This window comes from Rhagoletis zephyria, unplaced genomic scaffold (genome assembly GCF_001687245.7).
Source record: "Rhagoletis zephyria isolate East Lansing unplaced genomic scaffold, Rhagoletis_zephyria_1.1 Rzeph_scaffold_00019, whole genome shotgun sequence".
NCBI classification, from domain to species: Eukaryota; Metazoa; Arthropoda; class Insecta; order Diptera; family Tephritidae; genus Rhagoletis; species Rhagoletis zephyria.
The window spans coordinates 810918-821206 of NW_016157103.1; the positions used below are offsets into that span (position 1 = coordinate 810918).

Sequence of the window (10289 nt, forward strand, 5' to 3'; positions counted from 1 at the left end):
ATTTTAAACTCTATAAAAACACACTTTGACTTACTATATGGATCAAAGCGTATCAACTCCAGCTTTTCCGCTAAACGATCACGGAACATATTGAATTGATGGCCACTGACCACGCTCTCCATGAGCACCATGATGCGTCTGTCCGATACCGAGGAAAATGGATTAATAACAAATGGTCATTGCCTTCATTGCAAAAAATACTTACTTGCTTTTAACTTTCTTAAATAACACTTCAGTTAGACGCATTATTATCCTTATTTAATAAAAAAAAATTAACGACTTCCCAGAATAGAAAACAATTGTGCAATTCTGCTGCATAATAAACGCACGCCTTGTCAAAATCAGCTGTAGCAAACGATTTTCATGCGTACTGTACAAGTGAAGTGGTTTCACGCCGCGCCGCTGCATGAAATCAGAACGCCGTTGTATTTACCACAACTTCCAATTAATTTTGAACTAGAAAAACTCCGTTAAGTTTTCGGTTCAGCAAGTGTTTCGTCATGCCCTGCGCGGCAGTTTCGATGCATCAATAGTGGCGTTAAGTTATATTTTCACAAATAAAAAATATTTATTCGATTTAATTTAACTTCTAAATTTTAAAAATGCCTGTACCCACTTGCTCGGGCGGCTCGTGCACAATTTCGAGACCACGAAAATCCGCAACTACTAAATCTAAACCAAAATCAACAGCCTCAAGCGCCAAGAAGACGACTACCAAAAAAACAACCGGTAAGAAGACCACCACAGCTGCCGCTAAAAAGCCAAAATCAACAACAACAACAAAGGCCAAATCGTCTACGGCCAGCAAGACAAAGAAGACCACCTCCACAAGGAAAAGTACAACAACAGATTCAAAGTCGAAAACCGCTGCGCGGAAAACAACTACTACACGCCAGCGGGATGACAGTTATTGTGATTGTTCTTATTGTTATGAAGGTTCAACAGATTCTAACAGTGATTGTTCTGATTCTTCAGATAGCTGCAGTTCCGGTGGTTGTTACTAATATTGACGAGAGTTACATGGAGCTGCTGAGGAAAACGATTTTAATGATGTTGGTGACCAAAATTATATGTGTATTAACTTAATATTTTAAATTCATTGTTCTGTGTTAAAAAATGTTATAAGTTTGTCAAAAAAAAATCTTTCTTTTATGTGAAATTTTATAGTAAAGGTGCCTCTGGAGGCCATAAATGCAAATTTCTTTAGTTTTTGTCTTTTAAGCAGCAAAGTAGAAAAATTCACGATAGTAATTTCATGGGAGTTCGAAAATACTCGGTCCTCTTTGTATTTTTAAATGAAATATAATCTACTTAGCAGATGATAGTTTGAGCAATTTTTTGCGACTTTGGGATTCGATAAAAATTTCTATTTAGTGAGCTACTATTTTTGGGTTTTTGTTGTTATTAGGAGTAATTTATTTACTTTTTATCTTCTATCTGACAATAATTATCATTATATTAAAGTTGTTTTTAATCGAAGATAGGGTCGCAATTCGTTACGTTCTTGGCGCTAAAACATCTTCTAAATATGACGTATTCAGTCTAATGTTTTCATACTCTTTATAAATCAAACAAAAGTACGAGTAATGTTTTTCAGGACGGATTCCGGGCTGATATCTATGATTTTGATCCCCTCATTCAGATTGCGTAGGTAAATTCCTACTTCCCTACTAGTACACAGTTATTTTAAAACAAATGGCAAGTAGTTTTCCGTTCACATTCAGTCAAATCGAATACCTTAGTAGTAGGGCTGCCAACTATCCCTAGCAATGAGGTGCCATATTGAGGATAAAAAAGTGCCAAAATGTGCCAAATAAAAAAATTAAAGTGCCACAAATGATGCCATTCTTTTTAATCCTTCCCATTTAGCAATAAAATAAGAACCACATTTCTAAAACAAAAGTGCAATGCCAAAATAAGATAAACCAGTTGAATAGTCTTTAAAAATTATAAAATTTTAGTTGAGAAAAAGAAGTACACGCGAAGGATTTCACAAAAATGTATTGAAATATTACTATTTTTGAAAAGTGCCATTTTGGCACTTAGTAGGTGCGTTCGTTTAAAATCTCCAACAGAAACCAACCAACTGCCAAATTCCGGCGAAATGTCATCTGTTCGCTCACAAGAGAGAAATATCCAAAATAGTACGCGAACAGAAAATTTGCAGAAACTTGCAAGTTAGACGAACAGCTGATATAATTTTTGTTTACATTCAAAAGTGTAAAATTTAAAACGTACGAAAAGTCATCGCAAAGTGTTATACTGACACAGTTTATTGATTAAACAAATAACTACTTATTTCTTACAAGTTTAATTAGTCGCATTTTGTAATTTTTAACTTCCAAACCATCAAATTCAATTTTGTGATTTGCGTAAATGCCAACCAGCTGTTTTTGATCAGCTGTTTTCCTGTTGGCAAATTGCTGTTGGCAAAAATTTTTCCAGCAGAAACCAGCAGCTTCCCCTCAAAATGAAATGTCACTTTGCTCTCTCAATTTCCCCTACTTTGCAAGTTTTTTGCGTACGCGAACGCAAAAACTTGTATGTTTTGGTTAAACATGAACAATTAACAGCTACGCGAACGAACCTAGTGTCAAATTGAAAAATTAAGTACCATTAGATGTAAAATAGGGCCAAAAATGGCACGGTTTGAGCCAAGTTGGCAGCCCTGTTTAGTAGTAGAGTAAAGAAATTTGGGTTTTCAGAAAGGGGAAATGCAACCATGAAAAAAATTAAGCTTCAACACAAAAACCACATTCCTACCGACCGCAGCCGAGGCGGATTTATACAAGGTGTACAAGGTTACATGTATTTTTGTGTTTGCTTTTACTGATTTGACACCACACCCATCAAAAGCAAAAAACAAAATACATGTAAATTTTGGGGTGAATTGAGGTTTGACATAACACCCGCAATACAAAATACATGTGGATTTCGTTGTTGTAATCTAAATTCGCCACTAACACCACATTGTATAGATTCGCCTTGGTCCATGACCTTGTATAAATTCGCCTTGACCGCACTAATTTCGCAGCAACACATAACTTAAATCCGTTATTCACGAATTGTTTTAAGTTAGTTGCTTGCTTGCGGTCTAGTAAACTAGAAAGACAATTTAAAAAATGCCTGTACCAAAGATGTCTAAGTACAAGAGCAATGAGCCAAATACCAAAAAAATTAAGGAGGAGCAAATCGACACATTGATAGAAGAACTAATGGACAGCTCCAAGAAGCTAACTCATGCACAAAAGCAGACCAAACGCGATTTGGAGGCTTATTTGGTGAAGAAATTGCAGCAGTACGACAATGAAGAGGAAGAGGAAAGTGAAAATAGCGCATCTTCTGAATCTGGTACTGAGGACTCTGAGTCGGGCAGCGACTCAGAAACTAATTCAAGCAGTGAGTGTAGCTGCTGCTGGTCCGGCAGTGATGATGACTCTGATACAGATAGCAACAAGGATTCGGAGTCCGACAGCGAAGATGCAAGTGATGGTGATGTTGAATCTGGAAGCGATGATTCTGATGAATTCTCGGAGGAATATACAATAAATGGCTACAGTGATGATAACGGAGATTTTTGAGGGCCAAAAGCAGTTATTTGCGCGCGGTGTCTATTTGTTTATGTGAATTATGTATCTAAATTCGGTATTACTTAAGCGCTTGAATTATTATGAAATTGTATTGTTCATTAAATTATGTCAAATTGTGAGATATGTTAGATTATTTTATACTTTAATAAATCATATTTAAAATGCTGTTAAATTAAGCCAAGTAACTTTGTACTTGTTGTAACCGCATACAAATTTCCCAAAAAAGATTTTTTGGAGTGTAGCTGGGTTGACAGTCTTTGGCCAGATATAAATCAGGGTCGTTCCAATTACGTAGACTCGACTGTCGTGGAAAATCCTATTTATTTCTTTTATCTCAATTTCAAATAGAATTTAAGGTTATCTATTTCCTACACGACCTCGTTTAACAGGCATGCAACCCTGTTCCTATTGGTCTCGCGCACTTTTCATTCGTACTGTAGTCGCACGTGCTGCAATTTCGGTTAGCGGGCACATACCGCATTTTGATTGTTTAATTTTAGAATTTAGCAACTTTTCCGTGTTATTACAAAGTGAATTGTACGTAAAAATGTCTGAGCCAATTTCAGCGTTTGTAGCATATCGGGCTGCAGCTTCGAAAGGCGGAAATACATGCCGAAAATCAAACAACAAGAAAGCCGGTGGATGTGCTGCTGGTGGTAGCAAAGCAGGTGCCAACAAAAAAACCGAGGAGAAAAATACATCTTTGCAAAAAGATAAACCAAAATCTGGTGCTAAAAATCGTGCTGAGGCCAAGTCGAGCGGCGTAGCGAGGGAAAATGGTGCACAAGCTAAGAATAAAGGTGCACCCAACAGGGGAAAAGATGGCTCTGCTAAGGCCAAGGACGCTACCAAAAAGACAACCCCAAAAATTGAAACACCTCAAACCAAAAATGTTGCCAACAAAGCAGCTAACAAGACAGAACCCGCTAAGCAGAAACAGAAAGGTGAACGCGCAGTTACTAACGGTAAACAAGTTTCCAACGGCATTAAAGGAAACGATATCGACACTTTGGTGGAGCAATTGTTGGGCGATTCACCTTCAAATCCCAAAAAGCTGACTAAAGCGCAGCAGAAAAAGAAACAAGAATTGGAAGATTATTTAGTGCGGCAGCTAAAGCAGTATGATGAAGAGGCTGGTGAAGAAGAAGAGGATTCAGAGTTTGGCAGCGAGGAAGACTATGGTAGTGGCTCTGAAGAATTCTCCGAGTACACAATAAATAGTTACACAGATGATGATGACGAAGAGAGCGAGGAAGAAGAAACTGAACTCAGCGGTGAATACCCAACTGAATCAGTGGGAGAAAATGTACCGGTTGCCAAGTCTACCAAAAACAAAGCGGCAGTGCCTAAGCGCACTGAACTCAGCGTCGAATCCTCAACTGAATCAGCGGAAGAAAATGAACCAGTTGCCACGTCAACCAAAAACATAGCGCCAGTGCCTAAGCGCAAATCCAATGAAGGTGCAGTTGCAAAGACTGGGAGTGAAGCGAGTGTGCCTAAGAAATCGCGTCAAGCGGAAAAAACCGTTGATAAGCGGAAGTCAATGCCTGCCGCAGCAGCAGCAACTGAGAAAATAGAGAAAGGCGCACAAAAACGACGTTCTATTGCTTCAACTAGCAGTGATAGCGCGTCCACCTCGAAAGTTACTGTGGATGCAAAGATGGTGAAGATGGAGCCATTATCGCCACCAAATAATATCGTCAAAATGAATAGCATACAGGAGGGTGAAAAGGTATTTCGCTGGCTACTAAGTCCACTGGCGGTTAAGGAATTCCTTGCAAAGTATTGGGAAGCTGGCGCCTGTTTGGTCAAGCGCAAGGGATCCAACTACTACTCGCATCTCATATCGTTTGAGGCTATTGACCAGATGTTAATAAAAAATCATGTAGAATTTACAAAAAATATCGATATTACTTCGTATAAAAATGGTGAGTTGCTGAAAGTAGCTTTAATACAAGGAATTATTCCACTTATTCTGTTGGCATTCCTAATTTTTACTTTTTTTTACAGGTGAACGAGAAACACTTAATCCGGTGGGGCGCGCCATGCCGCCTATTGTTTGGGATCACTATGGACGAGGCTGCAGCATACGCCTGCTAAACCCACAAACTTTTATACCAGAGCTGTTTCAGCTTAATACCACCTTGCAGGAGTACTTCCACTGCCTAGTTGGCGCTAATGCCTATCTCACACCGCCCAACAGCCAAGGTTTTGCACCACATTACGATGATATAGAGGCTTTTGTGCTGCAGATTGAGGGACGCAAGCGCTGGCGACTCTATAAACCGCGCACGCAGGCAGAGCAGCTGCCGCGTTTTTCGTCGAAGAACTTTAAGCAACAGGAAATCGGCAAGCCCATATTTGATGAGGTTCGTATGATAACATTTCCTGCCTTTCATTTACATAAATTAGTTTCTGTATCAATTATGTCTCTTTAGGTGCTGGAACCCGGCGACATGTTATACTTTCCGCGCGGCACCATCCATCAAGCTTGCACCGAACCGGGCTATCATTCATTGCACATCACGCTGAGCGTGTATCAAAAGCAATCTTACGCTGACCTCTTCGAGCGGATGGTGCCGCTGGTGTTACAGCGCGCCATTGAAAGCAACCTTGATATGCGTCGCGGCTTGCCGCTGCATACTTTTCAGCATGCTGGCATTGCATACAGCGACAATGACACTCAAGAACGTGCCGAACTGTTACGCAAAGTGACTGAACTGTTCGGACAATGTTTGGATAGCGCGCCACTGGCCGAAATGATGGACGCAGCTGTGGATCAACTCGCTAAAAAGTATCAACATGAAGCTCTGCCGCCACATGTATTGCCAACAGAGAGCGCGCGCACCATATTCGGTTCGCGCAGCACTACCAATGAACAAGGCGAATGCATGTGTGACTACGAAATCGATGAGCGCACCAACGTACGCTTGCTGCGCGCAAATATATTGCGCCTGGTGCAGGAGGAAAGCAAGGTGCGCATATACTATTACTTGGATAACTCGAAGGAGTACTGCGAATATGAACCGAACTTTATTGAAATTGAGTCGGATGAAGCGGCAAGCGTAGAGGTGCTCATACGCTCTTATCCCGAGTATGTGGGTGTGTCACAGCTACCAATGGACGATGAAGAACGCAAGGTGCAAATGGTGACGGCGTTGTGGGAGCGCGGATTGCTGATGACCGAAAAGCCCTTTAAGTGATTGATTGAAGAAAATGTTTGTTATGATATTTAAATATTTTTAAAATAGTAAAAAGAAAATGTTTGTTAGCTTATTTAAATTATTTCATTTTGTGAGAAATCGTTTTGTAATAAGCGTTTGGTTTTTGTATCCTGTAATTTCTTCAAGTGTTGAAGCTGAGCTATTGTTGCTTTAAGGAAACCCTTAATGAATTTATAGCATTGTGAATAAAAGGAATGAAGTATGCAGAAACGTTTTGTAAATAAATGTCTTTGATTTTAAGTGAATGTCAAGCGTTATAAAGAGCTAGCGCACTCTAATGGAGGAAATGTTGCGAATTTGAGGTGGTGTACATTTAAAATTTATTTACAAATATTTTTCTTATAAATTAGAAGTTTTTGATTCTTAATATTTTTAGTTGACTAATATCAGCATTACTCAGACTAATACATATAAGTGCGCGTATTCCGTGATAGAACACCCTAGTTCAGCTTTTTAGTACCTTTCGCGCGCTGGTACCATCAGTAAGTCAGCTATGGTCACATGAGGCGGTGAGGAGAGTATGAAATTTACGCCACGCGCCACATCCTCGGGCAGCAAAATTTCATCTGGCTCAATCAATTCTTCCCACTTCTTTTTCTCGTCATCAGATGGAGCACCGCCAAAGTCAGTACGTGTCAGGCCGGGGCTAATGGACTGTGGCGAAAAAATTTAAAATTTAAGAAATAAAAAGAAAAAATATTCAATTCCACACCCCTCCCACTCACCGACAATCGCATCAGTTTGTGCGGAAAGAGCTCCCGCCGCAGAACCTCATGCAGGGTGTGTAGCGCATGCTTCGTCACCGGATATAAATTCAAGCCACATTCGGGTATGTGTAACGGCACTGTGTGACCCAATAGACTACTTACCGTTACTATATGACATGCTTCACCCTTCGCCATTGTGGCCTGCATCAGCCTATACGCTTGCTTTGTGCAATTCACTGTGCCCATTAAATTGACATCAATCACTTGCTTCAGCGTCGATTCATTGCTCTCTTCCAGCACTTTGGTCATCTGAACCATGCCAGCATTGTTGACGAGCACATGCAAGCTATGGAATCGCTGTTCGATCCAATGGAAATTACTCTTCAGCGAGGGCAGCACAGTCAAGTCACAGCAACGCGGATAAAATTTTTCACGTATGGACACATCCAGCGTCTCCTTGAGATCCTCCATTTTTTGCAGGCGACGCGCAAAACCAATTACAATCATGCCCGCCTTAAGTAAGTCCTGCGCGACAGCCCAGCCGATGCCAGAGCTGGCACCTGTAACTACAGCGACTTTGTCCACCCAGCGTTCCATAGCGTTGGCGGAAAGGGAAATGAAACGAAATTTTCTGTTAAAGCAAGTACGTAATGTAACAAAGCGCAGTGGGTACCGTTGTTCAACGCGTGCCTATAGCAGCAACACTAAAGTGGCAGCGCGAAATTGCAGCACTTTAAATAAATTTTTTGGGAATTGAATTTTTTCGATGCCTTGTTGGCTGGTTTGCAAAGCTCACTTCGAAGCGCTGCGCATGCTGCTGTGCGATTGTGCAAACGGCGATTGTGCTGGCTACTTTGTTTTCAGTAATATGGGTAATATGTATCGGCGCAGCGGGTTGCGAGACTGAAAGTTAAGCAAAACAAAAAAAACAAGAAAGAAAGCACACAAAATGCATTCACTTGTAATATTATTCATGCGCTATTATCGCACATTGTGCGCGCGAGCTATAATTTACGCTAAACTGGAGCAGGTTTCGATTTTGGGTTCTTGAACTTGACCGGAAGCGCTTGCGGCAAGGCATGTGTATGTTTTAAAAAGGGGGAGGTTAAGTGTAACGCTATTAAAATGCTGAATTTTCGGGCGCGTAAACAACGCGATAATTTTCGGTATTACATTCATATTTTTTCAGTACAACATTTGTGTTTAAAGGGAAGATAAATTTTAAAACGTAGTTGGGAAAAGGACCCCAAAATGGGTACCAAAAGCTGCGGGGAATGAGTCCATTAATTCCTACTCTGTGCTTTGGAACCACTCCATATAGCTGCTTTCCTAAGCTCTAAAAAACCTGAAGCCTTACAGTAATAAAGCTATTAAATCGCACATCTATTAAAAAGGCTAATTATTCCAGAGACAAGTAAACTAGAATGCGAAATATTTAAACATTCTGGACATTGAAATGGGGTATATACCTCGCCTGAGTTCTTGTAGTCTAATCAGGAGAGCGAGCGAAAAATCTTATACGAAATTATTTTCAAGTCATCTACATTTTCCTCCACAAAAGGGTAAATTTAAATTTTTTGCATGCCCGATTTTAATGCACCCATATATTTTTTGTAACAATATTGCAAAATTCGAGTATTAACATATGTATAATATTTTTTATTTTTATTTTTTTTTTTTAATGATAAGTAATGTTTAACTTAATAATTTGACTTGTTTACTTTTAAGCCGTACAAAGAGCATATTTTTTATTGTCGAATCGTATGCAAGTTGTTTATTTGCAAGTAAAACGCGAAAAATGAATACAAACATCTGTTGAGACAACTCGTTCGCCTTCATCCAATTTTAACGCCAATTCTGAAAGTGATACTCTCACTTTTAATTATTGTTGTTAGAAAAATTTTTACTTTCTGTGGGTTCATTGTCTGATATATTTAACTAAATACATACATACATACATAGTTACGTACTTGAATACGAGTAGGTATGCATATGCACGATCATCAGAAAACTTAGCAGAGCACATACCTACATAAAAAATAATTCTCCCTCTCTTCTAGGCGCCGACAAACTGGGTGTTAAATTTAGCTTTCCAATTCTATGAGTTTTGCCTACAAAAATTAGAACTGGCTTGGTAAGGAAATTTTGCTTAAACGCATAAAAAGATTCTTGAGGAGTTTTCCTACGCCTCAGTTATCAGATGCGGTTGAGGAACGTTTACCTAAATAAAAAAAATAAAACCTTTTACTTAAGCTCTTTACTTCTCATGCTCGGTTGTTTACATTGCGTCTGTACATACATACATACATACATACATATTAGAGGTTTACGCCGACAGGCTTTGCGGCGGCGGCGTGTTCAACTTCAAACAGAATCGGCGGCGGCGGCGACGCCGGCGCGTCTGGAAACGCCGGCGCTACTGCCCATAATGTAGAGTCCAAAGAGCCATGAGGCTTCTAATCTCATCATGTCATCAGATTATAATTCTATTTAATTCATTCATTGAATTCAAATGTTGAGTGACTGCTGCTGATGGATGGGCGAACAGAAGAAAGTCTATATAGTATATACATTAGGTTTCCCATTGAAAATGATTTTTTTTGAAAATTTAAAGACCCTACCCCCTAATTTGATTCGTTTTTATGAGAAATATTATTGCCTATTTTTATAGATTTTTTAAAGGCCATTTAGAGGTCGCGGCCTGTCGATTTAGGTCAGAAAATACGATTTTCTAGATTCATGAGTTTTTGAGAGACTATTTTTGCTTG

The 10289-nt window shown here is 39.6% G+C and overlaps 5 protein-coding genes across 6 annotated transcripts in view; 3 read left to right on the forward strand and 2 right to left on the reverse strand.

The window, feature by feature from the left end:
• The window catches only part of mRpL33 (mitochondrial ribosomal protein L33), a 34564-nt gene extending 34192 nt beyond the window's left edge, over positions 1-372 (reverse strand). Inside the window, exons 1-2 of one of the 2 annotated variants that reach the window (XR_001847370.1) lie at positions 206-372; positions 35-138 (exon numbers count right to left, since the gene is read on the reverse strand). Coding sequence is in view for 1 of the 2 variants with exons in the window: in XM_017614582.1 (XP_017470071.1) it covers positions 35-138; positions 206-246 (145 nt within the window). In the remaining variant the exon portion in view is untranslated. The remainder of the gene's footprint in view (positions 1-34; positions 139-205) is intronic. The other variant, XM_017614582.1, reaches the window with a different exon arrangement.
• A 161-nt stretch (positions 373-533) lies between these two features.
• Positions 534-1058, forward strand: LOC108361894 (salivary glue protein Sgs-3-like). The gene is made up of 2 exons (XM_017614672.1): positions 534-912; positions 976-1058. Exons 1-2 carry the CDS (start codon positions 603-605, stop codon positions 1002-1004), a joined length of 339 nt encoding a protein of 112 aa, XP_017470161.1. The 5' UTR covers positions 534-602; the 3' UTR covers positions 1005-1058.
• Positions 1059-3122: 2064 nt separating this feature from the next.
• On the forward strand, positions 3123-3581 carry LOC108361458 (bifunctional lysine-specific demethylase and histidyl-hydroxylase NO66-like). Its single transcript, XM_017614082.1, has one exon. It carries the CDS (start codon positions 3123-3125, stop codon positions 3579-3581), a length of 459 nt encoding a protein of 152 aa, XP_017469571.1.
• A 454-nt stretch (positions 3582-4035) lies between these two features.
• On the forward strand, positions 4036-7024 carry NO66 (Bifunctional lysine-specific demethylase and histidyl-hydroxylase NO66). The gene is made up of 3 exons (XM_017614589.1): positions 4036-5518; positions 5601-5959; positions 6029-7024. Exons 1-3 carry the CDS (start codon positions 4138-4140, stop codon positions 6791-6793), a joined length of 2505 nt encoding a protein of 834 aa, XP_017470078.1. The 5' UTR covers positions 4036-4137; the 3' UTR covers positions 6794-7024.
• A 95-nt stretch (positions 7025-7119) lies between these two features.
• On the reverse strand, positions 7120-9154 carry LOC108361832 (farnesol dehydrogenase-like). The gene is made up of 2 exons (XM_017614597.1): positions 7540-9154; positions 7120-7468 (listed from the first exon to the last, which is right to left on the reverse strand). The coding sequence occupies exons 1-2, from the start codon at positions 8116-8118 to the stop codon at positions 7268-7270; spliced, it is 780 nt and encodes a 259-aa protein (XP_017470086.1). The 5' UTR covers positions 8119-9154; the 3' UTR covers positions 7120-7267.
• Positions 9155-10289: the final 1135 nt, after the last annotated feature.

Excerpts from the sequence above, each read along its gene's own strand:
- LOC108361832 (XM_017614597.1), bottom strand. The coding sequence starts at position 8,118 with ATGGAACGCTGGGTGGACAAAGTCGCTGTAGTTACAGGTGCCAGCTCT. Across the intron at positions 7,469-7,539 it reads ACAAACTGATGCGATTGTCG|TCCATTAGCCCCGGCCTGAC; the intron begins GTGAGTGGGAGG and ends TTTTCGCCACAG.
- NO66 (XM_017614589.1), top strand. The coding sequence starts at position 4,138 with ATGTCTGAGCCAATTTCAGCGTTTGTAGCATATCGGGCTGCAGCTTCG. Across the intron at positions 5,519-5,600 it reads TATTACTTCGTATAAAAATG|GTGAACGAGAAACACTTAAT; the intron begins GTGAGTTGCTGA and ends TTTTTTTTACAG. Across the intron at positions 5,960-6,028 it reads GCAAGCCCATATTTGATGAG|GTGCTGGAACCCGGCGACAT; the intron begins GTTCGTATGATA and ends ATGTCTCTTTAG.
- LOC108361458 (XM_017614082.1), top strand. The coding sequence starts at position 3,123 with ATGCCTGTACCAAAGATGTCTAAGTACAAGAGCAATGAGCCAAATACC.
- LOC108361894 (XM_017614672.1), top strand. The coding sequence starts at position 603 with ATGCCTGTACCCACTTGCTCGGGCGGCTCGTGCACAATTTCGAGACCA. Across the intron at positions 913-975 it reads CCAGCGGGATGACAGTTATT|ATAGCTGCAGTTCCGGTGGT; the intron begins GTGATTGTTCTT and ends CTGATTCTTCAG.